At 47.0% G+C, this 27,452-nt stretch overlaps 1 protein-coding gene across 2 annotated transcripts in view; it reads left to right on the forward strand.

Annotated features, from left to right (window-relative positions):
* The window catches only part of pnpt1 (polyribonucleotide nucleotidyltransferase 1, mitochondrial), a 137,625-nt gene that overhangs the window by 86,758 nt on the left and 23,415 nt on the right, over nucleotides 1-27,452 (forward strand). For both annotated transcript variants that reach the window (XM_072507824.1, XM_072507823.1), the window contains exons 15-23: nucleotides 60-96; nucleotides 2,691-2,757; nucleotides 2,860-2,949; nucleotides 3,864-3,917; nucleotides 9,066-9,175; nucleotides 11,208-11,279; nucleotides 16,059-16,122; nucleotides 16,204-16,287; nucleotides 17,809-17,892. In XM_072507824.1, coding sequence (XP_072363925.1) covers nucleotides 60-96; nucleotides 2,691-2,757; nucleotides 2,860-2,949; nucleotides 3,864-3,917; nucleotides 9,066-9,175; nucleotides 11,208-11,279; nucleotides 16,059-16,122; nucleotides 16,204-16,287; nucleotides 17,809-17,892 — 662 coding nt within the window. The remainder of the gene's footprint in view (nucleotides 1-59; nucleotides 97-2,690; nucleotides 2,758-2,859; nucleotides 2,950-3,863; nucleotides 3,918-9,065; nucleotides 9,176-11,207; nucleotides 11,280-16,058; nucleotides 16,123-16,203; nucleotides 16,288-17,808; nucleotides 17,893-27,452) is intronic.

Consider the following 27,452-nt stretch of genomic DNA (forward strand, 5'->3'; position numbering starts at 1 on the left):
TTTTGCTGATAAATTCTTATGCTTGACCCAAACTAATGTTATACTTTTTACTTCCACAGTGGGGTGAAAGAAAAAAATTTCATGCTGCACTATGAGGTATTGTCACCTTCTTCAACATTCAAGATTACTGCAATAGGTTTTAATTTGTTTCAATCATAAGTACAGTTGAACTTTCACTGGATGTGATGGATCAATGCTCTGTTTTGTTAAAGCAAACTCTAATATTTGTAACCTGCACCATATCCATAGATTCGTACCCTGTCATTCGTTTGCATAATTGTTCCCTGTAAGTTTCCAATAGTTAGCAAATTTCCCAGTGTAAATGCATTTAGAGATATGTACACAAAATAAATCCATTCCTCATCAGACAAGTTAGCAAAGGATTTTAAATGGAGGTACATCTTTCAACTGATTCCACTGAGCAACAGTGAGAAGTTGGTAATGCAGATCTCACTTCTGCTTCAATAAAAACAGGAAATGCTGGAAAGTCTCAGCAGATTGGGCAGCTTCTGTGGAGAGAAAGAGTTGACCCCTCGGGTCAAGGATCCCTCATTTCTGCTTTCTTTGGTTAAAATCCGACATAGTGTATAAAATGGCTGAAACCTATTGAGTGACTTTGTTATACCATTCCGTATCCAGCCTCTGCAACAAATGTTTATTTGAATAAAAATATTTGCCCAGCTTACAAATCCTATGTATTGTGTGCATATTTCATATTTTTGCAGTTGTTTAATAATAATCTTTATTAGTGTCACAAGTATGCTTACATTAACACTGCAATGAAGTTTCTGTGAAAATCCCCTAGTTGCCACATTCCGGCGCCTGTTCGGGTACACCGAGGGAGAATTCAGAATGTCCAATTCACCTAACAAGCACGTCTTTTAGGACTTGTGGGAGGAAACCGGAGCACCCGGAGGAAACCCACGCAGCCACGGGGAGAACGTGCAGACTCCACACAGACAGTGACCCAAGCGGGGAATTGAACTCGGGTCCCTGGTGCTGTGAAGCAACAGTGCTAACACCGTGCCGCCCTATTTTATTGAAAAAATGTATTTATTGAAAAAATAATGAGTGAAGTCAGTGTTTCACGGGGTCATAAGTTATTGGCAGTTATACAACTTATATTCAATATTTCCTGCTGTTTTTCAGCCTTGGCTTATTGGTGGAAGATTGTGTTCTGGCCCCACTCCAGAGAATTAAACACGTATTGCTATTCAATAGCATTACCATCGCTGAATCTCCCAATATTCTGGGGGTTGCCATTGACCAGCAGCTTAACTAGGCTAGCCATAGACAATTTGTGGCTACGAGAGCATGTCAAGAGGCTTGGAATCCCGCGGCAAACAACTCACGTCCTGACTCCCCAAAGCCTGTCCATAATCAACTAGGTACAACTCAGGAGTGAGATGGAATACTGCCTCCTTGCTTGGATGAGTACAGCTCCAACAACACTCAATAAACTTGACACCATCCAGGAGAAGGTGTACCTACATCACCTGGACTGCAGCACTTCAAGGAGGCAGCTCATCACCTTCTCGAGGGCAATTAACGCTGGCATAGCCAGCAAAGTCCACATTCCCTTGAATGAATAGAAAGAAAGTGTAATCCAGGCCAACTCTTTAGATTCCACAGCCCTCTTCAAATTATGCTCCCCGATATATGTCCCTTAACTAAAATCACGAAAAGCAGTATAACTGATTGCTGTTTGTGGCTGCTTGTGTGTAAATTAAATAATGCATTTTCCCTACATTGATTGACAGCAAGGCAGCCTTAGTCCCAGATGACCATCGGCTGCTTTCCCCTTTGAGTTTAACCTGAGGATCACCACTCCTCAGGAGAGGGGCAAGGTTGAGAATGCGGGCCTTCATGAATAACCTCAGCCGGTACGGGAATTGAACCCACCCTGCTGGCCTTGTTCTGCATCACAAACCAGCTGTATAGCCCACTGAGCGAAACTGGCCCCCGGATTGACAGCAAATTGTTGGCACTTGCTGTTATTACCCCTCTAAAACAAATCGCATCTTCAGAATATAGGAATGTAGTGTATGCAGATAAGTGTGGAAGCCTGAAATTGCAGTCTGTCACTCGGGGTTCCCATGACATTGCCTCTGTCCAGCACCCCCCCAAATCCAATTGTTTTTTTGTTTCCCAGTTTGCGGGGGTGTTTAAAGCCCTTCATGTGATTCACTATTGAACAGTCTGGTGACATCATGACTACACCATGCTGTGAATGGTGAGTAAAGAAAGTTGCAGCACCACAACACGAGAGAGATGAAATCCTCAAGAGAGATCGCCGGATCTCTTGGCAAGATATACTTTGTGGTTATTAGTAAGTCACCCTCACTTCGCCACAGACTGCAAATTCCTGCCATTAACATATGTGTGTGGCGAAAAGAGGATAATACCAAATTCACTAGTGACTTGTAGTCTGTAGTTAGGGAGAGCTGCGGTAATCTAAGTGCTTGTCACTTAATTTGGCAGGCCTTCCTGAAAAGAGGCAATGTGAGCTCCCACCAGCTCTTCAGCTGGCGGACAAGACCCCCATCACCTCTTAAATATCACCCCAGAGTGGGAAAAATTCATTAATGTTTATTTTTGATATGCTTGCTTTGAATGCAATTATGCAAGTTTGTAATGTCCTAGTGAAGCATGTTTGTCCTATTCTAATAGCACTGTATTTGTTATTTCAGTTTCCGCCTTATGCAACTAATGAAATCGGAAAATTAGTTGGTCAGAATAGGAGGGAGCTAGGCCATGGTGAGAAGGAATCATTCCATTTAATTCACAGAATTACTTTTTAAAATTTATTGTACGCCTTTATTAAAATGTTTCTTTCTATTAAAATTCTTATTGATTTAGGTGCTCTTGCAGAAAAAGCATTGAAATCTGTGGTTCCAAAGGAATTTCCATTTACAATAAGAGTAACTGCAGAAGTACTAGAATCTAATGGTGAGTTATTAAATGGATTGGCCATAAATTCAAACAATAGCACCTTGTTTACTTTAAACCCTTTTATTTCAATCCCTTAATTTATCTCGTGTAACAATGTTCATAAGCCTCTGTTTTGTTTTATATAGATGAGAGTTGTAAGTCTGTTGTACTTAAGACTGAAATAGTCAAAGCTTGGTCTTCTGTGCTGTGATTGATGTAACGGTGTCTGGAGAAACTGAACACCATCCCACACCCTGGAGATGGCGTTTCGGAGTCTGGGGAGGGGGGAATGAGAGGTCTCGGAGTCCGGGGAAGAGCCACGGGAGATGGGTTTGGAGTCTATGGAAGGGAGACTGGGGTTTCGGAGTCCAGAATGGGGAGATTGGGGGTTTCAGAATCTGGAGAGAGGAGACTGGGGGTTTCGGTCTCCGGGATGGGGAGATGGGGGAATTTGGAGGCAGGAGCTAGAGGCTTGGATTGGGAGGGGGGCTCTGGGTAGGGATGACGGGCAAGGAAGTGCTGCGGAGGAGGTCGGAGGGCAGTCAGGGGAGAGTGTCATTAAGGCCACAATCTGGTTAGCATAATTTTATTGAATTGCGGAGTAGCTCGGTAGGCAAAATGGCCCTCACTTCTTGATATTATAATCTTTCACCTCAGGAATGTTTGGAACCTTAGAAAGTTCCTGATTTCCTTAAAAACTGTAACATCACAAAGTACTGTGTTCTGACAAGGCATCATTGGCATCTAACATCGACTCTTTTTCAGTGTGCATACATACAGCTTAAGTATTTGCCGTATTTTCTGTTATTTCACATTTCCAGCAGACATAGTACTTTAATCTTGTCTTTGCGGTTGTGGTGTTTGGAGTTGGAATTGGGAGTCTAGTGGTCTGGTCTCATGAGTGGTTTAGCTTTGTCTTTTTTAATGTTTAGGTTCATCTTCCATGGCATCAGTATGTGCAGGAAGCATGGCCTTGATGGATGCAGGTAAAGTTCTTAATATCTTTATTTTAAGCTGAACTGAATGTTTCTTTTCTGCAGTTTTAATTTTTTAATTCGAGGCCTTTTACAGTAATACATTTGAGAAAAAGCTTTCATAGAACATTACAGCGCAGTACAGGCCCTTCGGCCCTCGATGTTGCGCCGACCTGTGAAACCACTCTAAAGCCCATCTACACTATTCCCTTATCCTCCATATGTTTATCCAATGACCATTTAAATGCCCTTAATTTTGGCGAGTCCACTACTGTTGCAAGCAGGGCATTCCACGCCCTTACTACTCTCTGAGTAAAGAACCTACCTCTGACATCTGTCCTATATCTATCTCCCCTCAATTTAAAGCTATGTCCCCTCGTGCTAGACATCACCATCCGAGGAAAAAGGCTCTCACTGTCCACCCTATCTAATCCTCTGATCATCAATTAAGTCACCTCTTAACCTTCTCTCTAATGAAAACAGCCTCAAGTCCCTCAGCCTTCCCTCATAAGATCTTCCCTCCATACCAGACAACATCCTGGTAAATCACCTCTGCATCCTTTCCAATGCTTCCACATCCTTCCTATAATGCGGCGACCAGAATTGCACGCAATGCTCCAAATGCGGCCGTACCAGAGTTTTGTACAGCTGCAACATGACCTCATGGCTCCGAAACTCAATCCCTCTACCAATAAAAGCTAACACACCATACACCTTCTTAACAACCCTCTCAACCTGGGTGGCAACTTTCAGGGATCTATGTACATGGACACCGATATCTCTCTGCTCATCCACACTACCAAGAATCTTACCATTAGCCCAGTACTCTGTCTTCCTGTTATTCCTTCCAAAATGAATCACCTCACACTTTTCTGCATTAAACTCCATTTGCCACCTCTCAGCCCAGTTCTGCAGCTTATCTATGTCCCTCTGTAACTTGTAACATCCTTCCGCACTGTCCACAACTCCACTGACTTGAGTGTCATCTTCAAATTTACTCACCCATCCTTCTACGCCCTCGTCCAGGTCATTTATAAAAATGACAAACAGCAGTGGCCCCAAAACAGATCCTTGTGGTACACCACTAGTAACTGGACTCCAGGCTGAACATTTCCCATCAACCACCACCCTTTGTCTTCTTCCAGCTAGCCAATTTCTGATCCAAACTGCTAAATCATCCTGAATCCATGCCTCCGTATTTTCTACTGTGGGGAACCTTATCAAACGCTTTACTGAAATCCATATACACCACATCAACTGCTTTACCCTTGTCCACCTGTTTGGTCACCTTCTCAAAGAATTCAATAAGGTTTGTGAGGCACGACCTACTCTTCACAAAACAGTGTTAACTATCTCTAATCAAATTATTCCTTTCCAGATGATTATACATCCTATCTCTTATAAACCTTTCCAAGACTTTGCCCACAACAGAAGTAAGGCTCACTGGTCTATAGTTACCGGGGTTGTCTCTACTCGCCTTCTTGAACAAGGGACAACATTTGCTATCCTCCAGTCTTCTGGCACTATTCCTGTAGACAAGGATGACATAAAGATCACAGCCAAAGGCTCAGCAATCTGCTCCCTAGCTTCCCAGAGAATCCTAAGATAAATCCCATCCTGCCCAGGGGACGTATCTATTTTCACACTTTCCAGAATTGCTAACACCTCCTCCTTATGAACCTCAAGCCCTTCTAGTCTAGTAGCCTGTATCTCAGTATTCTCCTCGACAAAATTGTCTTTTTCCTGTGTGAATTCCACAAAAAATATTCATTTAGCACCTCTCCTATCTCCTCGGACTCCACGCACAACTTCCCACTACTGTCCTTGACTGGCCCTACTCTTACCCTAGTCATTCTTTTATTCCTGACATATCTATAGAAAGCTTTAGGGTTATCCTTGATCCTACCTGCCAAAGACTTCTCATGTCCCCTCCTGGTTCTTCTTAGTTCTCTCTTTAGGTCCTTCCTAGCTAACTTGTAACTCTCGAGCGCCCTAACTGAACCTTCATGTCTCATCTTTACATAAGCCGCCTCCTTCCTCTTGACAAGTGATTCAACTACTTTAGTAAACCACGGTTCCCTCGCTCGACCACTTCCTCCCTGCCTGACAGGTACATACTTATCAAGGACATGCAGTAGCTGTTCCTTGAACAAGCTCCACATTTCAATTGTGCCCATCCCCTGCAGTTTCCCTCCCCATCCGATGCATCTTAAGTCTTGCCCGATCGCATCATAATTGCCTTTCCCCCAGATATAACTCTTGCCCTGCGGTATATACCTATCCCTTTCCATCGCTAAAGTAAACGTAATCGAATGTGGTCACTATCACCAAAGTGCTCACCTACCTCCAAATCTAACACCTGTCCTGGTTCATTACCCAGTACCAAATCCAATATGGCCTCGTCTCTCGTTGGCCTATCCACATACTTTGTCAGGAAACCGTCCTGCACACATTGGACAAAAACGGACTCATCTAAAGTACTCGAACTACAGCGTTTCCAGTCAATATTTGGAAAGTTAAAGTCCCCCATAAAAACTACCCTGTTATTTTCGCTTCTATCCAGAATCATCTTTGCAATCCTTTCCTCTACATCTCTGGAACTTTTCGGAGGCCTATAGAAAACTCCCAACAGGGTGACCTCTCCTTTCCTGTTTCGTACCTCAACCCATACTACCTCAGTAGACGGGTCCTCATCAAACGTCCTTTCTGCCACCATAATACTGTCCTTGACTAACAATGCCATCCCTCCCCCTCTTTTACCACCTTCCCTGAGCTTACTGAAATATCTAAACCCCGGCACCTGCAACAACCATTCCTGTCCCTGCTCTATCCATGTCACCGAAATGGCCACAACATCGAAGTCCCAGGTACCAATCCATGCCGCAAGTTCACCCACCTTATTCCGGATGCTCCTGGCATCGAAGTAGACACACTTTAAACCACCTTCCTGCCTGCCGGTACACTCCTGCAACTTTGAAACCTTACTCATGACCTCACTACTCTCAACCTCCTGTGTACTGGAGCTACAATTCAGGTTCCCAACCCCCTGCTGAACTAGTTTAAACCCTCCCGAAGAGCATTAGCAAATATATCCCCCAGGATATTGGCACCCCTCTGGTCCAGGTGTAGACCATCCTATTTGTAGAGGGCCCACCTACCCCAGAATGAGCCCCAATTATCTAGGTATCTGAAACCCTCCCTCCTGCACCATCCCTGTAGCCACGTGTTCAACTGCTCTCTCTTGCTATTCCTCGTCTCGCTAGCACGTGACACGGGTAAGAACCCAGAGATAATAACTCTGTTTGTTCTAGATCTAAGTTTCCACCCTAGCTCCCTGAATTCCTGCCTTACATCCCTATCCCTTTTCGTACCTATGTCGTTGGTGCCTATGTGGACCACGGGTTGGGGCTGCTCCCCCTCCCCCTTAAGGATCCCGAAAACACGATCCGAGATATAGTGCTAGAATATACCAAAGACTAGTGACTTTAAAGGTGGGATTTTCCTCAAAAATGACTAACTAATTTTGGACACGGAAAATTGATGCAAATGCCGCGATTCCATTCGCGATCTTCCCACACTTGGTCATTTTGTCGGAGGGGGCCATGATTTTCACCAGCATTGTGATGGCGGGGCCTAAACACACCAACAAGCCTGACTTCAGGGCGTCCTGTTCTCAAGATGGCGTTGAAGACCCCCCCCCCGCACCACCATCTCAGACATCAGGACCCCGCAATACCCCCATCCATCAATGTTTACCGGCATCAACCCCTTCTTGTTCATAGAATTTGCAATGCAGAAGGAGGCCCCTCAGCCCATCGAGCCTGCACCGGCTCCTGGAAAGAGCATCCCACCCAAGGTCAACATCCTATCCCCATAACCCAGTAACCCCACCCAACACCAAGGGCAATTTTGGACACTAAGGGCAATTTATCATAGCCAATCTACCTAACCTGCACATCTTTGGACTGTGGGAGGAAACCGGAGCACCCGGAGGAAACCCACGCACACACTGGGAGGATGTGCAGACTCCGCACAGACAGTGACCCAAGCTGGAATCGAACCTGGGACCCTGGAGCTGTGAAGCAATTGTGCTATTCTCTTCCCCCGCCTCACCCCAGCCAAGAATTACTGGTGTTGGGATTCTCCCAATAGGACACAGCCCTTCAGCACTGCGACTGCCAAGGGGCTACAATGGTCTCCGAGCCGCCTTCGGTGACACCAGGTGTACATTTGAGGAAGCTTTCAAGCAAGCCACACAGCTCTGTCATAATGGAGAGTGAAAGAAACTGAGGTCAGCCAGGCCTCAGGTGTGCAATGGAGGCAGCTCTTGAGAGTTAATGGGGCGTAAATAAACAATCTCTATAGGTCCTATGAAGCAGGCAGCAGCTGGCTAAACCGAAGGGTGTCATAAAAATCAAAAATCAATGGGGTGTGAAATTGAATGTAAACAAGCAAGTACAACGGGATAAAAGCAGATGTACGGGCAACATTGAAACTACAGAGTCCATTGGAGTGAAATGCTTCTCCAAGAGACATGCTGCTGTATCCTGTGAGAAGCTTTTAGGACAGATGGCTGCAACTGTGCTTTGCACTGTTATGGGATGTTAAACATGAAAGAAAGCAGGCTGCACAGATCCACTGCTATCCCATCCCGAATGAGACCCCTGACCTTGCTCACTTGAAGGAAGCCCCTCCCCATGACATCTGGCCAGTAGCTGTTGTACCCTTGTGCTCCCTGGATGTAAGTGGAGAGGGGTTCTCCTCCTTCCTCCCTCTTGTAGTCCATCACATCTGGTCCACATTTGTAAGACCAGTCTTAATTGGCGATCAGCTGGCATCCTGCTGATGGGCGGGAAAGTTGCGCGAGGCCAGAAGGTCTGACTTCAACCGTGTTAATGAGATTGAAATTCATTCAAATACATTTAAATCCGCTTCTCGCCATTTCTGGGCGAGATCCCATTCCCGCCAGCAGGAAGAACCCTGGGAGATTGTAAACTGTTTTGCACATGGTGCGAATCATTAGTCTACGCCAAATTTTCCCGACATAGAGGGATTTGTGCCATGTGCAACGTGGCTGGAAAATTGGCCCCTAAGTATTTGTTTCACACTTGGGTGGGGTTTATAATCTAATTTAGTTTTGGCATTCTATTTATCCGACAGGTGTTCCGATTTCAGCTCCTGTGGCTGGTGTGGCTGTCGGCCTTATCACAAAAATAAATCTAGACAAACCTACTGAAATCGAAGATTACCGTCTCCTGACTGATATTCTGGTTTGTTTTTGCTTAAGAGTTGTTACAACATTTGCTTTATGACCCATATTGACTTGTATCTTTTTTTTGGAAATGTTTTTATCATAATTTTTAACCATTTTTGTACAAAGCATACAATAACACAGAATAACAACCAAACAGTAAGAACCCCCCTCTTCCCCTTGCAACATTATAATCTTTTTTTAAATAGAAATTAGAGTGCCCAATTATTTGTTTTCCAAATAAGGGGCAATTTAGCATGGCCAATCCATCTAACCTGCACATCTTTGGGTTGTGGGGGTGAAACCCACGCAGACACAGGGAGAATGTGCAAACTCCACATGGACAGTGACCCGGGGCCGAGATCGAACCCGGGTCCTTAGCACCTTAGGCAGCAGTGCTAGCCACAGTGCCGCCTTAACATTGTAACTTCATCACTAAACCCCCCCCCCCCCCCACTCCCGAATAGCTGACAGTGGCCAATTCTTTAAAATACATCATAATCTTTATTGTCACAAGTAAACTTACATCATCACTGCAATGAAGTTACTGTGAAAAGTCCCTTGTCGCCACAGTCCGGCACCTGTTCGGATGCACAGAGTGAGAATTCAAAATGTCCAAATTACCTAACTGCACGTCTTTGGGGACTTGTGGGAGGAAACCGGAACATCCGGAGGAAACAAACGGCCACCATCCATGGTAAAACCCTTCCACCGGCCCTCTGACGGTAAACGTAACCTTCTCGAGGTGCAAATATGCCAAGGCGTTTGGCGGTGCAGTCGACCTCCAGCTCAAGAGGTTCTGCCTCGATGCCACAAGCGAGGCAAAGGCCAAGACGTCTTCCCCTGCCCCTGTCCAGAGCTCTAGCACATCCAAAACCCCAAAAATCATCACCAGTGGACAAGGCTCCAATCCAATGCCCAGAATTGCTGACATAGTATCAAAAAAGACTTCCAGAAACTCACCAGCTTTGAGCACAATCAGAACATGTGAGTGTGGTGCACCGGCCACCTCAAACACCAGTCACATCTATCCTCCTCCACATCGAAAAAACAACTAATTCTGGCCTTTGTGAAGTGTGCTCGAAACACTACCAGACAAGGTCACATTCACCCTCCTCAGTGCCTTACTCCAAAGCTCCTCTTCCAAGAACGGCTCCAGATCCTCTGCCCACCTTGCCTTCACACCCTCAACCGAGCACATCTCTTCTCCCTCTATCCACTGGTATATGCCCGAAGTACTGGCCACCTTTGACGCTGAGCAAGATAAAATCCGCTCGAGCAAGAGAGTTTGCTGCTTCACTGGAAAGGCTGGAAAATGCCTTTTGACCCAACTACGTACCTGCAGATACCTGAACCCATCAGTCCATATTTCTGCTTTGGTTCCCCCAGGCTAGCAAACCAACCCTCAAAAACAAATCTCCCACCTCCTCAAACCTTTTTCCTTCCACTCCCTAAACTTCACATCTGACCGAGCAGGCTCGAATAACTGATTTGCACAAATGGGAGTGAGCCTTGAGGCAGCTTTCAAACTGAAATGTTGACGGAATTGCCTCTAAATTTTTTACATGGCTACTACCACCAGGTTGGTCAAGTGTTTCTTCAGCACCCGGGAGTGGAGCCGTTACCAACACTCCCAGGCTTGCATCCCTCTCAGACTCCGCTTCCACCCGGACCCACAGCTCCTCTGAATCCCCACACCACTCTAGCACTTTTTCAGCATTGTCCGCCCAATATAAAATTGAAAGTTTGGCACGGTCGAAGCCACTACTTGTCTCTCCCTCTGGAGCACCGTCCTCTTGATCCTCAGGCCCTCACCCGCCTAAATAAACCCAGTTGCAAGCCGGTTGATCTCTCTGAAGAATGTCTTAGGCAGGAAAACCGGAAATCTCAGCAAGATATTCATCTTAACCAATTGCACTCGGCCACCTGGGATAGTGGGAGACTGTCCCACCTTTGCAGGTCGTCTTTAACCTTCCCCACCAGACACGTGTATTTATTGACTTATATCTATGCCCATTCAAAAACATTTTTCAAAAACATGACTCTTGCAGGGTATTGAGGATTATAATGGAGATATGGACTTCAAGATGGCGGGCACAAACAAAGGAATAACTGCTTTACAGGTAATTGTAGCATTTGCTCTACTGTTGATCATTTTAAATTGATGACCCCCATGTCACAGTCCAGAAGAAATACTGTTTGCTTCATCAAAGCTCTGAATCTTGGGGAAAAAACTATGGAATCTCTTTTTAGCCTTCTCTGTCCCAATGAAAATCATCCAGTTTATCATTGCTGGTTCAGTGTTAATCTACACTGTGTGTTTTCTATAGTTTTAAAGTCCTTTCCGTAATAAGGTGCTCAAAACTGTAAATAGTGCTTCAACTATGACATAACAATTACTTGTATGAATTTCTCTTGATTTGATTTTTTCTCTTGCTTTATAGTATAATTTAGAAATTCAAAAGCCATTTTTTTAAGCAGCTTTAACTGCATTATATATAATGTGCTTGCGCTCCAAGGGCAGAAATTAATGCACCACTCTGTGGCAGTTCAGTGATGGGTGGTTCACCATTTGGGAAAACAGCAACCGAACCATCATGGGGTTGCTTGAGGGTTTCTGCAGAGTTGGGGAAGCAAGGGGGGGGGGGGGGGGGGGGGGGGGGTGATCCTTTATTCAGAAGCACTCGGAGGGACCTGGCATGGGGAAGGGGGCCCGCTGAGAGCCAGCCCTTGCTACTAAACCCCCTTCTCCCACCACCACCCGCAATGACCCCTGTCCTACCATCACTCATCTGTGGCCTGGGATCCAGCAAAGATACCGGACCTTGGTGGATGTTGTAATTGACAGCTGCTACCAGCTCCTCAGGAGCACTGTCATTCAATAGCTTTGCTGGCCTGTAATACATTAACAGTCCTCTGTGGCCTTCGGCCCCAAGGTCATTGTTCACGAGGAAGGGCAGATGCATGGCACATAATTCGGTGGGCCTTCCCTAAAAGAGGCTACAAAAAACTTTCACCAGCTCGCCATTAAATACCACGCCAGGTCCCTGTCCCTCCACACCTTTTAGAATATTTCCACTGTTATGCTCTCTCAAATTGTATTTCATCCCAGAATACACTATCTCATGGTCTTGCACCTTAAATTCAAGCTAAGAAAAAAAGATGAAAGGAACTTACATTTATATAACACCTTTCACCTTCACAACAAGATGCCCCAAAACACTTCACAACCAGTGAAGTACTTCAAAGTTGTATTTTAGGGAAACACAGCAACCAATTTGCTTACAGAATAATCCCGCAAACATCAATGAAATACCACACCTGGAAATTTTTGTTTCAGTGATGATGGTTGAGAGATAAAATCAGTCCGATAATTGAAGATAACCTCTCGGTTGCTCTTCATATAATGTCATATCTTTTACGAGAGGATTCGTGGAATCTCCGTGTAATGTCTTCTCCGATGATACAAAACCGCCTCAGTTCTGCACTGAAATATCATCCTGCAATATACGCACAAACATCTGGAGCGAAATTCACAACTTTCTGGTTTTGAGGCAACAGCACTCCTGCCGAGCCAAATCACTTACCTATGTCCTGAGATCGTTTTTTGCAGTCCTATGAATACATGGCTCTTTCTGATTAAGTGCTTTAGAACCTTCCTTATTCCAAGTAATATTTACCCTATCTTTGTATTTCCTATCCATCCATCATCCAAATTTCCATCTATGCTGCTAATTTTCCCTTGTACTGCTGAATTTTGTAACAAGCCTCTGCTTAGACACCTTATCAATGTTACTGAACGTTGAGTTCATAGATTCATAGATTATCATAGAATTTACAGAGCAGAAGGAGGCCATTCGGCCCATCGAGTCTGCACCGGCTCTTGGAAAGAGCACCCCACCCAAGGTCAACACCTCCACCCTAGCCCCACAACCCAGTAACCCCACCCAACACTAAGGGCAATTTTGGACACTAAGGGCAATTTATCATGGCCAATACACCTAACCTGCACATCTTTGGACTGTGGGAGGAAACCGGAGCACCCGGAGGAAACCCATGCACACACGGGGAGGATGTGCAGACTCCGCACAGACAGTGACCCAAGCCAGAATCGAACTGGGACCCTGGAGCTGTGAAGCAATTGTGCTAACCACCATGCTACCGTGCTGCCCCCCATATTGGGAGTTGGGATTTTAGGATAATTTCACCTATATTTGTCTTACCCTTTTAGAAATCAATAAAACACTGTGTAGCAGTCAAAGAAAGAAATATGAAAAATTTCTGTGGTAGCGTGGCTGTTTAGAGGGGACTCCATGGACCATGTGACTGCCTCAAGTCCAGTCACGCGGGGAGAGCACAAACCACAGCCAATAGGGAGTTTGAGCAGGGCCCTGGGAGCAGGAATTCGGTTAGTGTGGACCAAGAGCAGAAGTGTTAAGACCTGTTTAGCACTCTGTACCTGTTATCTATCTGCCTTTGCCTTTCATCATAAATCCCTTTGTTAACTGCTGGTAGCCTCCTGTGTATGTCTCAAACCACCACATTGGCGACGGAGTAAAATTTTTCAATCACTGCCAACAGTTGTTGTGAATTGAGGGGGAACGGAAGGAACAATTGAGAAAGTAGTGAAGCACCAGCAAGAGTTGGAATCATTTAAATTGTGAGTGAAAATGCCTATCATTGGTAAACTAGACTCATTTGACTTGAGGGTTGACAATTGGAGTCAGGACATTGAACGTTTTTTTTACCACGAACGAGATCACAGGCAAGGACAAGCAGAAGGTGATACTTCTGACAGCTTGCATGCCCCAAACGTATAATTTGATGAGGAATCGCACATCCCCAGAGACACCCGATGGAAGATCCTTGACCAGATAGTAAAATTGGGTTAAAGAAATTTCAACCCAAAGCCCTCGGTTATCCTCCAACATTATAAGTTTAACAGTGAGGGACCATGGCAGTGAGGGCAGCACAGTAGCTCAGTGGTTAGCACTGTTACTTCACAGCGCCAGGGACCCAGGTTCGATTCCTGGCTTGGTTCACTGTCTGAGCGGAGTCTGCAAGTTCTCCCCGTGTTTGTGTGTGTTTCCTCAGGGTGCTCTAGTTTCCTCCCACAAGTCCCATAGACGTACTTGTTAAGTAAATTGGACATTCTGAATTCTCCCTCAGTGAACCCGAAAAGGTGCCATAGTGTGGCGACTAAGGGGTTTTCCAGTAACTTAATTGCAGTGTTAATGCAAGCCTGCTTGTGACACTAATAAAGATTATTATTATGCTAAAAAAATCTTGAGTATGGAATTTGCATCTGCTGAATTGAATTGCTGTGAGTTTCATATTTTCAGAATAGCAATTTTCAGATATTAGGATGTGGATTCATATGAATTGATCCTAATCTCGTACATTTTCAATTCTTCAGTCACTGGCCTTGGGTGACTGTGTGGAGTTTGCACTTTCTCCTCATATGTGCGTGGGTTTCCTCCCAAGTGCTTCAGTTCCTCCCACAGTCCAAAGGTGTGCAGTTAGGTGGATTGGGGGGGGCACGGTGGTTAACACTGCTGCCTCACAGCGTTGAGGACACGGGTTTGATCCTGGCCCGGGTCAATGTCTGTGTGAAGTTTGCTCATTCTCCCCGTGTTTGCGTAGGTCGCACCCCAACAACCCAAAGGTGTGCAAGGGTAGGTGGATGGGCCACATTAAATTGCCCTTAATTGGGGAAAAAAAAGAATTGAATACTTTAAATTTATTTTTTTAAAAGGTTAGGTGGAATGGCCAGGCTACATTACCCTTTACTGCCCAAAAGGTTAGGTGGAGTTGTTGGGTTATGGGGATAGAGTAGGGGCATGACCCTTGGTAAGAGCTCTTTCAGAAGATTGGTGCAGACTCGATGGCAAATGGCCTCGCCTGCACAATAAAGATTCAAATTGCATCCCGTGAGAGGTCTGTGATTTATTGACTGATCCTATTATAGTTTTCCTTTGTTCCTCCTGTGATTGTATATTCGTAATGAATTGTTTTGAGACATATATTTTCGGTTAATCAAACTTCAGTTACAGTAATATTAATTCTTCTTTTGAGTAAAGCAAATAAAACATCAGGGCGGGATTCTCCCGCAATTGGCGGGATGGCTTGACTCCGCGCCAAGAACGGCGCAAACCACTCCGGCATTGGGCCACCCGGAAGTTGCGGAATCCTCTGTACTTCCAGGATCTAGGCCGGCACCGGAGGGGTTGGCGGCGTGCCAACCGGCACCGAAGGATCGCCATGGTCCCGCGCGTGTGCAGAACCGCCGACGTGTTCTGGCGCATGCGCAGAACCGCCGGCGTGTTCTTGCGCATGGGCAGGGGGTTTCTTCTCCGCGCCGGCTATGCCGGAGCCCTACAGAGGCCAGCGCGGAAGGAAGGAGTGCCGCTCCTTTGCAGAGGCCTGCCGCAGATTGATGGGCCTCGATCGCAGGCCAGGCCACCGTGGGGCCCCGCCCCGGGGGCGGATCCTCTCTTTCCCCCCCCCCCCCCCCCTTCAAGGACTCCAGTAGACGGCCTACCAGCCAGGTTCCACCGTGTGGGACCATGTCCATTTCACGCCGGCGGGACTAGCCGAAAACAGGCGGCCGTTTGGCCCATTGGGGCCCGGAGAATTGCCGGGGGGGGGGGCTGCTGCCAACGGCCCCCGACCGGCGCGGCGTGATCCCTGCCCCCGCCCGAAAACCGCCGCCGGAGAATTCAGCAGCCGGCGGCGGGGCTGGATTCACGCCCCCACCCCCCCGACAATTCTCCAACCCGGCGGGGGGTCGGAGAATCCCGCCCCCAGTGTGTCAAAAAATATACTGATAAAAGTTGATCCTGTGGATTTGATTCTTATAGTTTTTAGTGCTCCACTGAAAAATGTCATTTATTTTTCCTTAGGCAGACATTAAAATAGCAGGACTGCCATTGAAAATTATAATGGAAGCTATCCAACAAGCTTCAGGTAAACCTGTCATTCATCTCACAATATAACTGGTTTTAATTGCAATTTGCATTGTTCTAATATTGTTGCTTTTTCAACTAGTTGCCAAGAAGGAGATTTTGAGCATAATGAGTAAAGCAATTACTAAACCTAGAGAAAAAAGAAAAGAAAATGGACCCGTTCTAGGTAAGTTTATAACTCTCACTTTCAATACCGAATTACCTTTCTGTTTTACCATCTGTTAATGTGATTATTAGGTGCAGTAGTATAATTTTTAAAGTATGTTTTTAAAAGAATGTTTATACCTACAAAATGATACCTAGCTGCAATTAAAATAAATATCTAACTTGATCAACATGTGATGCTTTGAAGAATACTTCCTTTTTCATATAATTCTGACCCTTAGTCAAAAAACATTTAGTCGCGTGCATTTGAGATTTGTGGTTATTTTCACGTTTATGAAATTAACATCTAATTTTTAAAGTAAGATATTAGTTATACAACGATTAATTTTGTTCGGAATTGAACATTCTCCATTTTGCATTTATTTCTAATCTTCTGATTTTAAGATTAAACGCAAGAATTCTCTAAAAATTGAAAGAAATTAGGCTTAATTCTGGTGAAGCATGTCAATGTTGACATATTGCAGCTCTGTTGTGGCACATCCAGCTGTTTTTCCTGTTTTGCGTGAAGAACACTTCATCTGTCAAGAATTAGGGCAGCATCAACAGGGTACACCTCCAGTCATCTGCATTGCATCCAAGTGACTGTACACTCGAATACAAGTAATAGGAGTAGACTATACGACCACTCAATATGATCATGGTTGACCTTGGACTTCCACTTTCCTGACCACTTGCCATATCCTTGATCCCTTGAGATACCAAAAATCAGTCTATCCCAGCTTAAATACAGTCAACGATGGAGCACCCATAATCCTCCGGAGGTAGAGAATTCCAAAGTTTCACAACCCTTTAAGTGAATAAATTTCTCCTCATCACAGTCCAGAGTGGGCTCGAGGGGCTGAATTATTCCTAGTTCTTCTGTTCTTAGATTCACCAGCCAGTGGCAACAACCTCTGTGTCTACCTGTCAAACCCTTTAAGGATCCTCTCCGTTTCACTGAGATCATTCTCGTTCTTCTAAATTCCAAAGAATATAGACCCAATTTAACAGCCTCTCATCATAGACCAACCCTCTCATCCCAATAACCAATTTGTTGTATTGCCTCCAGTGCAAGTATATCCTTTCTTAAGTATGGAGACCAACTACTACACAGGTGTGGTCTCACCAAAGCCCTGTAAAATTATACCAAGACGTCTTTATTCCTATACTCCAATCTGCTGGCAATTAAGACCTAGTTTCCTTCCGATTACTCAACATCTGAACATCAACATTTATAGGTTTTATTTCTTTTAACAAAGGACCAAATGGCAAAAGGTCATCAAAATGTAGCTAAAGACCTACATCCACTTTCTCTACCATTAGACTTTGTGAGGACAACTATTTACCTTAAAAGCATTTCATTTGTTCCTTCCAAAATTGTTTTGCTGATTAAATGTAAGGATTTCTAACAACCTTTTGTTTCATTTTTATTCCAAAAAGCATGTACTTGCTTTTGTCTGATTTTTGCCTGTTTTCTTTGGACTTCAATTCAGGAAAAAGTAAAACTTGAAAATCAGGAGGTGCATTTATTTGTATTTTTCAGAAACAGTGACAGTGCCAGTGTCAAAAAGAGCTAGGTTTGTTGGCCCAGGTGGTTACAACCTAAGAAAACTTCAGGCTCAAACTGGTAAGAATGAAGTGATGTCATGTGTTTACACAATGTTCCAAAGCACTTCACAGAGTAATGGGTCAACTATAGTAACACCAAGCCAAGTGAGAGATTTAGAAGAATGACAGAAGGCTTGAGCATGGAAATAACTTTTGAGAAGGTTTCTTACTCCGAGAAATAGGAAGACCGATTTAGAGAGGGCATTACAGAGGGCAGGACTAAGCTACCCTAAAACTGCCACGAAGGAGGGTACAAGAGTCCAGACAAAATGGAGTAGGAAGGGAATAAAGTTTGTCGAAGGTTGCAGAGTTAGGGTGGACTAAGGCCATGGAGAGATTTTGCAACAAAAGATTCAAAATGTAATGCATTGGAGAATGATCAGAAAGCTGTGCGAGATTGGCCATATTGTCCCTTAATTGGAAAAAAGGAATTGGGTACTCTAAATTTATTTTGAAAAACACTATCAACACAGAAAGCGGATGCTACATAATGCAACATCATAAAAACACAACCAGCCATGTAAATTCCACCCAAACGTGAAACACCCCTGGGTAGAACCCCTCGACCAACTCCATGATCTTCTCCGGATGTAGAAATTCCAAGAGGTCACCCAAGCAGACCATGGCACTGGGAGGAGCTGCAGATATCAATCCCAGCAGAACTCGCCTCCAGGCTAGTAACGAGGTAAACGTGAGAATATCTGCCTTCACCCCTGTCTGCAACTCCAGCAGGTCTGATAACCCGAAAATGGCTATCAAAGGACAAGGCTCCAGATAAATATTAAGAATAGCTGGCAAAGGGCAGCATGGTGGCACAGTGGGTTAGCACTGCTGCATCACGGCGCCAAGGTCCCAGGTTCGATTCCGCCTCTGGGTCACTGTCCGTGTGGAGTTTGCACATTCTCCCCATGTTTGCTTCTGTCAGTCCCTCGGAAGGAATGCCCTACCGATTCTTAGTGTCTTCCCAGCCCAAATGAAGGAGGCCACTAATTTATTTATCCTAGCAAAAACAGATTTAGGGAGAAAAGTATGCAGACACTGAAAAATAAATAAAAACTTTGTGAGGATATTCATTTTTATAGTCTGGATCCTATCCGCCAAGAACAGAGGGAGGTTATCCCACTTATGCAAGTCGGATCTCGTCCGCTCACCAAACTAGTGTAATTCAATCGATGGAGTGATGGCCAATCATGGATACCCAAATAACGAAAGCTACCTCTGGCAAGATAAACAGGTAATACCCCCAGATTGATTTCCCTCGCCAGGAGTTAACCGGAAAATATTCACTCTGCTCCAGGTTCAGCTTGTATTCCACAAAGGATCCAAAGCTCCTGAGTAACTTCATTATTTCATCCATAGAGGAGACTGGATTCCTAACATACAGAAGCAGGTCATCGGCATATGAAAACACCCTATGTTCTATCCAATCGCAACACCATAGCTAGTAGTTTGACATCAGCATTCAAAAGAAATGTGTGTCGATACAGAGTTGCCAACTAGCATGGATTTTCCGTACTTTATACAGAAAATCCGTTCATATATGGAAGTACACTTTCTCTCATTGAAATAGGCAGAAGGAGGTCTTCCGGTGGTGGCAAGTAAAGGGGAAGTCGCATGCTGAGCTGTGTTTTTAGGCATTTTAATGTCCGGTCCTGGAAGAAATTTGCGCATGATTGGGTGTAGGAAGGTATAACAAAGGCAAAGAATGTCAAAAAGTCAAAGGAAAACAGCCAAGAAGAAGGGAGGATGTGAGGGTCCACCATCGAGTGAGAGGGCCAGCCCAGGAGCTGGCAAGATGGCGGAGGCTGGACTGCTGGGTGGGGCCGCACTGCTTACGGTGGAGACGATGACTGAGGTGATGTCCTTGGGGTCGGAGAAGCAATTCGCAAAACATATGGAGGTGTTGAGAAATGAGATGGCGGTGGCTTTGAAGGCGTTGGTGGAGGAGGCAATTGCCCCGGTGAGGGTGGCTGTGGCGAAGACATCGGCCGAGGTGAGGGAGCAGGGCGTGATGATGAAGGGAGTGGAGAAGACCATGTCGCAGCACAGCGATCAGCTCACCTCGATGAGGGTTGAGCTGCGGAGCATGGTTGAGGCCAATAAGGGGATGCGCACAAAGCTGGAGGATTTGGAGAACCGCTTGAGGTGGCAAAATACGAGAATTGTGGGCCTGCCCGAGGGGATGGAGGGCTCGAGGCTGACTGAGTACTTTGCCAAGAAGTTGACGGAACTGATGGGGAGGGAGAGGAACTCTCGGTATGAACTGGACCGAGCTCATCGGTCGCTTAGGCCTACGCCAAAGTTGAATGAGCCGCCAAGGGCAGTGATCATCTGTTTTCACAGGTACCACATGAAGGTGAAGGTCTTGGGCAAAGCAGAAGCGGGATGTGCAGTGGGCTGGTGCTGGTGTTCGCATTTATCAGAACTTGACGGTGGAACTGGCAAAGAGACGAGCGGCTTTCGGCAGAGTGAAGACGACATTGTACAACAGTGGGGTGTGGTTTGGAGCAGTGTTCCCAGCGAAGCTGAGGGTGACCTACAACGCCAGAGACTTTCTATTTCGAGGTGGCGGAGGCGTTTGTGAAGGCAGAAGGCTTGGGGCAAAAGTGAAGAATGGGACTGAAGAGGGTTGTGGACTGTGAAAGGGGAGTTGGGAGAGTGCATAAATGCAGTTTTGATCTATATTGTTACTTTTACTTCACGCTGTTATAAAGGTTAAGTTTTTTAGCGTTATTCTTTGTTGCAATGGTTTTTTGTTTTGCTGAGATGTTTGTGGTGTTGGGTGCTCTGGTGCACAGATGAGCCAACACAGTTGTATGTGGTACAACTCTATTTTATTTTAACTCTTATATACAGTTCGTTCTGGATACTCTGCACGTGCTGTCTCCCTGAGTGTGTCGTGTAGCAGGTCTGTCCTTGTCCTCGTCTCCAGCTAATACTGTCCACCAGGTGTCGTGTTTGTGCTTTTATATGTTTCCTGTCTTTGTCTGTGATTGGTTGTGGTGTTGTGTGTTCTGATTTGTCTGTTGGTGTGTCTATCATGATGTGTGTGTTTGAATATCATGACAATGTTTGTGTTTGATTGTTTTTCCTGGGACTGGATGGTGGGGGAGGGATGGGAGGGCCTGGGCTAGGGCCCCTGTACTCGCAAACTTAAGTGAACGGAGGTGTGGTGGGAGGAGGGGCTGCGGACATTGGAGCCTGACGAACAGGTTTCAGTGGCCTAGAAGGTGTGAAAAGATGGGATGGGGGGGGATCGATACTGGGTGAGGTTTTTTCAAAAGGAAGTGCAGGGGGTTTCTGGGAGGTGGGAGGGGTTTCAATGTTAACAATGGAAGGGGAGGATCAGACTCATGGGGCAGGGCCCGGAGTTATGATGATGATGGGGGATAGGAAGGGGGGGTGAGAGACCCCTGGTTAGGATAGTTACGTGGAATGTGAGGGGTGTTGGGAGGCCCCGTCAAAAGATTGAGGGTGCTGGCGCATCTGAAAGGTTTGAAGGCTGATGTGGCGATGCTGCAGGAGATTCACTTGAGGGGAAGGATCAGGCGAAGCTTCGAAAGGGCTGGGTTAGTCCGTTGTTTCACTCGGGATTTGATGGCAGGGCGCGAGGGTAGCGGTCCTGGTCAGTAAAAGAGTGAGATTCCAGATGGAGAAAGTGGTAGCGGATCAGGGAGGTAGGTATGTGATAGTGTCAGGGGCATTGTAGGGGAGGTTGGTGGCACTGGGAAGCATGTATGGTCCCAACTGGGATAATGTAGGGTTTGTAAAGAAGGTGTATGGGACCATCCCCAACTTGGATTCGCAAGTATTAATAGTGGTGCAGGAGCCAAGAATGGACAGGTGACGGCCGCGGTCGTTTGTCCCGTCGGGAGGGAGGGGGGTGGCAAAGGGGGCGAAGGCGTTGGCTTGGCTAATGGTGGAAATGGGAGGAGTGGACCCTTGGAGGTTTTTGCACCCGGGGAAGCGGGAGTATTAATTTTTCTCTTCGGTTCATAAGGTCTATTCGCGGATTGACTTTTTTGTGGTGAGGAAGGCACTGTTGTCCAGGGTCAAGGGGTCGGAATATTCGGCAATTGCAATATCGAATCATGCACCGCATTGGATGGGGCAAGAAGGGGGCAGTGCAGAGGCCGGGGTGGCGATTAGATGTGGGGCTGTTGGGGGACCGAGGGTTTTGTGATAAGATTGGGAAAGTAATTGTGGAGTACGTGGGGTTTAATTGTACAGGGGGGGTTTCGCAGGCGGTGGTATGGGAAGCTCTGAAGGCGGTGATGAGGGGGAGGTGGTTTTGTTTAAGGCAAAGGTGGATAAGCAGGAGAGGGTGGAATAGCAAAGGTTAATAGATGAGATGTTGGTAGTGGATAGGAGGGCAGCACGTTAGCACAAGTGGATAGCACTGTGGCTTCACCGCGCCAGGGTCCCAGGTTCGATTCCCCACTGGGTCACTGTCTGTGCGGAGTCTGCACGTTCTCCCCGTGTCTGCGTGGGTTTCCTCCGGGTGCTCCGGTTTCCTCCCACAGTCCACAGTCCAAAGATGTGCAGGTTAGGTGGATTGCCATGCTAAATTGCCCTTAGTGTCCAAAAAGGTTAGAAGGGGTTATTGGGTTACGGGGATAGGGTGGAAGTGAGGGCTTAAGTGAGGATACAGACATGATGGGCCGAATGGCTTCTTTCTGCATTGTATGTTCTATGTCTATGCAGAGGATGTGAAGCCAACGCTGTTGGAAACGAGGAAGGAGTTGCTTTGATCAGCAGTCCACAAGGAAGGTGGTGCGCCAACTGAGGCGGGCGAGGGGAGCAGTCTACGAGTATATAGAGAGAAGGCAGGGCGCATGTTCAGAGGGAGATGGCGCCGAGGGAAATTGTTCAGGTGCAGGATAGGGCAGGGAGGTTGGTGGTGGTTCCATACCAGATTAATAGGGTGTTTGAGGAGTTTTATGAGAGATTGTATCGGTCGGAGCCACCGGGGGAGGTTTGGGAGATGCAGGAATTCCTGGATGGTTTGGAATAGCCGAGGTTGGGGGAGGAAGATAGGCCCATCATCATAGAATTTACACCTTCGGGAGGCACTCCTCCAACCTACCTGCCAACACCTTTGCATCCACATTCATGAGTGATATGGGCCTATACGATCCACACTGTTGGATCCTTATCCTTCTTGAGCAACAGGGAGATCAATGCCCCAAAGTCGGTTGGAGCACCTCCTTCCCTATTGCCTCCTCAAACATCCCACCATCAGTGGCGCCGCTATCTCTAAATTTCTTGTAGTACTCCACCGGAAGCCCATCCGGCCCTGCTGCCTTCCCCGACTGCATCCTCCCAATTGCATCTTTTATCTCCATGATCGCCCCTTCCAATATGGGCCCTATTTGGGTACAAAGAAACCCTATGCACCCCCCCCCCCCCCCACCTGCCGCACTATCCCCCTCCACATCTTCAAACTCCTCAACGCGATGGCCAACGGCTCAATCGCAAGCGCAAACAACAGTGGAGGATATAGGGCATCCCTGCCTGGTCCCTCGGTGCAGAGCAAAATACCCCCAATTCATGTTATTTGCGCGGACACTCACCCTCGTCTCCCTGTACAGCAGTCTTACCCACTCCACAAATCGTGGCCCACTCCCAAACTACCATCAAATACCCCTACTCTCCCTGGTCAAACGCCTTCTCGGTATCCAATGCCACTACCACCTCCGTCTCTCTCCCCTCAGCCGGTGTCATAACCCTCCTAATGTTCGCAAAGAGCTGCCTCCCCTTCACAAACCCCATCTGATCTTCTCTGATCACCTTCGGGAGGCACTCCTCCAACCTACCAACACCTTTGCATCCACATTCATGAGTGATATGGGCCTATACGATCCACACTGTTGGATCCTTATCCTTCTTGAGCAACAGGGAGATCAATGCCTGCCCCAAAGTCGGTTGGAGCACCCCCTTCCCTATTGCCTCCTCAAACATCCCACCATCAGCGGCGCCGCTGTCTCTAAATTTCTTGTAGTACTCCACCGGAAACCCATCCGGCCCTGCTGCCTTCCCCGACTGCATCCTCCCAATTGCATCTTTATCTCCATGATCGCCCCTTCCAATATGGGCCCTATTTGGGTACAAAGAAACCCTATGCTCTCCTTCCCCCCCCCCCCCCCCCTGCCGCCGCACTATCCCCCTCCACATCTTCAAACTCTATGACTTGCTATTATATGTGTCGGAATCAAGCGCGTTGATGGGTGGTACATTGGCTATTAGAGCTGCTTTGAGTGTTTGGGTCTTTTTCAGGGTATAAGGTAAATTTAGACAAAAGTGAATATTTTGTGTCCCCCGACTGGGGGTAGGGGCAGGGCTGGGGGAGTTGCCATTCCGTATGGCGGCGTCCCACTTTAGATATCTGGGAGTGCAGATGGCTCGGGATTGGGGGGGTGCTCCGTAGGTATAATATTACTAGTTTGGTGGGGAGGGTGAAAGCAGATTTGGCAAGGTGGGATAATCTTCCTCTGTCGTTGGCATGCCGGGTACAGGAAATTAAGATGAATGTGTTGCCCGGGATTTTGTTTATTTTTCAGTGCCTGCCGATCTTCCTGCCAAAGGCATTTTTTGAGCCAGGGAAGAAGGATGGGAGTTTTCGGAGATGGGAGGAGAGAGGAGTTAGGGCATTAAAGGATTTGTTTTTGGGGGGCCAGTTTAGGGAACTGGAGGAGCTGGGGGCGAAATAGGGGTTCGGGCAGGGGGAGATGTTTAGGTATATGCAGGTCTGAGATTTTGCCAGGAAGGGGGTACAGAGCTTTCCGGTTGGCGCCGGCCCCCACACTGTTGGAAGAGGTACTGACGACGGGGAGTAGATAAGGGGGTGGTGTCAGCATTTTATGGGGTGATTCTGGGCGAAGATAAGGTATCACTGGAGGGGATTAAGACAAGGTGGGAGGATGAGTTGGGGGAGGGCATGGAGGAGGGGTTGTGGTGTGAGGTGCTTCGGAGAGTGAATGCTTCAACTTGGTGCACGAGGATGGGGCTGATACAGTTGAAGGTGGTGTATAGGGCGCACCTCACAAAGACGAGGATGAGCAGACTCTTTGAGGAGGTAGAGGATGTTTGTGAACGTTGTGAGGGGGGCCCTACAAATCATGTTCATATGATTTGGTCCTGTCCAAAACTGGAGGGGTATTGGAGGGAGGTCTGCAGGGTAATCTCGAAGGTGGTGCATGTGAGACTCAAACCAGGTCCCCTTGAATCCATATTCGGGGTGTCCGATCGGCCAGGGTTGGAAGCGGGAGCGGAGGCAGATATTTTGGCCTTCGCCTCATTGATCACCCGAAGGCGGGTCCTGTTGGGGTGGATGTCAGCTTCTCCATCCTGTGCCCTGGCGGGAGGGCTCTGCTGTAGTTCTTAACACTCGAGAAAGTGAAGTTCGAGTTGAGGGGAAGGATGGAAGGGTTCTACAAATCATGGGCTTTGTTTATTATGCATTTTTAATAATTGGATGGCATCGGACATTAGGGTGGGGGGTTGGGAGGATGGGGTTGGAGTGTGTAAGTTGTTGGTGATTATGTATGGAGTGATTATCATAGATTATCATAGATTTTACAGTGCAGAAGTGGCCATTCGGCCCATCGCGTCTGCACCGGCTCTTGGAAAGAGCACCCTACCCAAGGTCCACACCTCCACCCTATCCCCATAACCCAATTAACCCCACCCAACACTAAGGGCAATTTTGGACATTAAGGGCAATTTATCATGGCCAATCCACCTAATGATGGTGGATTCCTGATTCTTTTTTTTTGTGTTTTCACAGTAACTTCATTGAAGCCTGCTTGTGACAATAAGCTATTATTATTATTATTATTGTATTTAAAATGTTGAGGGTTGTTTGGGGGTTGGTGAGATGAAGGGATTTCTGGCCAGGGGATTGCCATTGTATTTGTCACTGTTGATTGTTGGCGGGTGTAAATTTAATGAAAATGTGGAGAAGGAGGAGAATTTTTTTTTTTTTAAATTTAAAGAAATATGCGGAAGGAGACAGCTGATTTGCAAGCTGCCTCCCGAAACGCTTCATCTGGTTTCCTTGGCAACAGGGCCCCGCGCAGAGGCCCTGTCCCCTCTCCTCTCCACCCTGCACACTAACGGTGCATGTATATCACGTATGCACTCTTAGTGTGTGGGGAAGATAGGAGAGGGGCAGGGCCCTGTCGCTAAGGAAACCAATACGCACCTCGATGCCTCTTGCGAGACCGCGCGAAGATCAGCATCACCTGACACTGACAGGTGATCCTGACCTCCACGTGGTCTCTGAGGCATTGAGGTGCCTGGATTCTGTTGGGATAAATAAATTCACGTAGAGGGAGGTTGAACTACAGTAAGTAGACACAACACTAGGGGCTGGATACTCCGTTTTTCGGACTATGTCCCCATGCCGGTGTCAAAACTGTGGAGTTTTACTCCTGAGAATTCTGGATTAAAGGGACACGAATTCATAGCCCTGCAGGGGGCTAGCAGGGGCCTGGAGTAAATCTCGCAGCTTTTGCTGCAGATACGGGCCTTCGCACTTCCGGGTCAGAGGCCGCGCATGCGCCATAGTGGACTTGGACTGCGGAGGTAGACCTACAAAGTAGGAGACCCCCCGATCGGCCGCGTGGCCGACTCTCAAACCCCGCACAATCATTCCCCGGCCACCTCTACGACCCCCCCAGCCTCCGATCCGCCCGCCCCGGACCATGGTGGCCGCGGACTGAGTCCGCAGCCGCACGCGAGTATCCCGACCGGCTTGACCAGGTTAGTTCTTCGCCGTCGGGACTTCGGCTGGTCGGGGGCAGAGAATGTCGGAGCTGGCTTCTGGCAATGGCCCCAGGTGGCGCGGCGTACTCCCCGGTGACGCCACGTTTCGGTGCCCGGAGAATCGGCGAACCAGCAGCAGTCCTGATTTCCTCGTCAAGCTGGATTTTACGCCCCGGCGCATGCCGCAATATCAGCATTGGGGTGAGGAGAATCCAGCCCTAGCTCTATCACGAATCTTTGTAGAGCACTGCTATGTATTTAAACAAAAGAAAGTGCTGGAAATACTCCGGTCAGGCAGCATCAATGGAGAGAGAAGCAGGGTTAACATTTCAGAATTGTTGAAAGGTCATTGATCTGAAATTTTAACTCTACTTCCCTCTTTCTATACTGATGGAGGGGTGGCATTGTAGCACAGTGGTTAGCACTGTTGCTTCACAGCTCCAGGGTCCCAGGTTCGATTCCCGGCTTGGGTCACTGTCTGTGTGGAGTCTGGACGTTCTCCCCGTGGCTGCATGGGTTTCCTCCGGGTGCTCCGGTTTCCTCCCACCGTCCAATGATGTGCAGGTTTGGTGGATTGACCACGCTAAATTGCCCTTAGTGTCCAAAAAGGGTTAGGAGGGCTTACTGGTTACAGGGATGGGGTGGCGGTGTGGGCTTGGGTGGGGTGCTCTTTCCAAGGGCCGGTGCAGACTTGATGGACCTAATGGCCTCCTTCTGCACTGTAAATTCTATGATTGCACATTATTAAGTTTCAGCAAGATTCGGTTCATAAATCCATGTTTTACTTGTGGAAGCTGTGCTTTTTGCTGTGAG

The sequence above is a fragment of the Scyliorhinus torazame genome, chromosome 1 (genome assembly GCF_047496885.1).
Source record: "Scyliorhinus torazame isolate Kashiwa2021f chromosome 1, sScyTor2.1, whole genome shotgun sequence".
Classification (NCBI taxonomy): domain Eukaryota; kingdom Metazoa; phylum Chordata; class Chondrichthyes; order Carcharhiniformes; family Scyliorhinidae; genus Scyliorhinus; species Scyliorhinus torazame.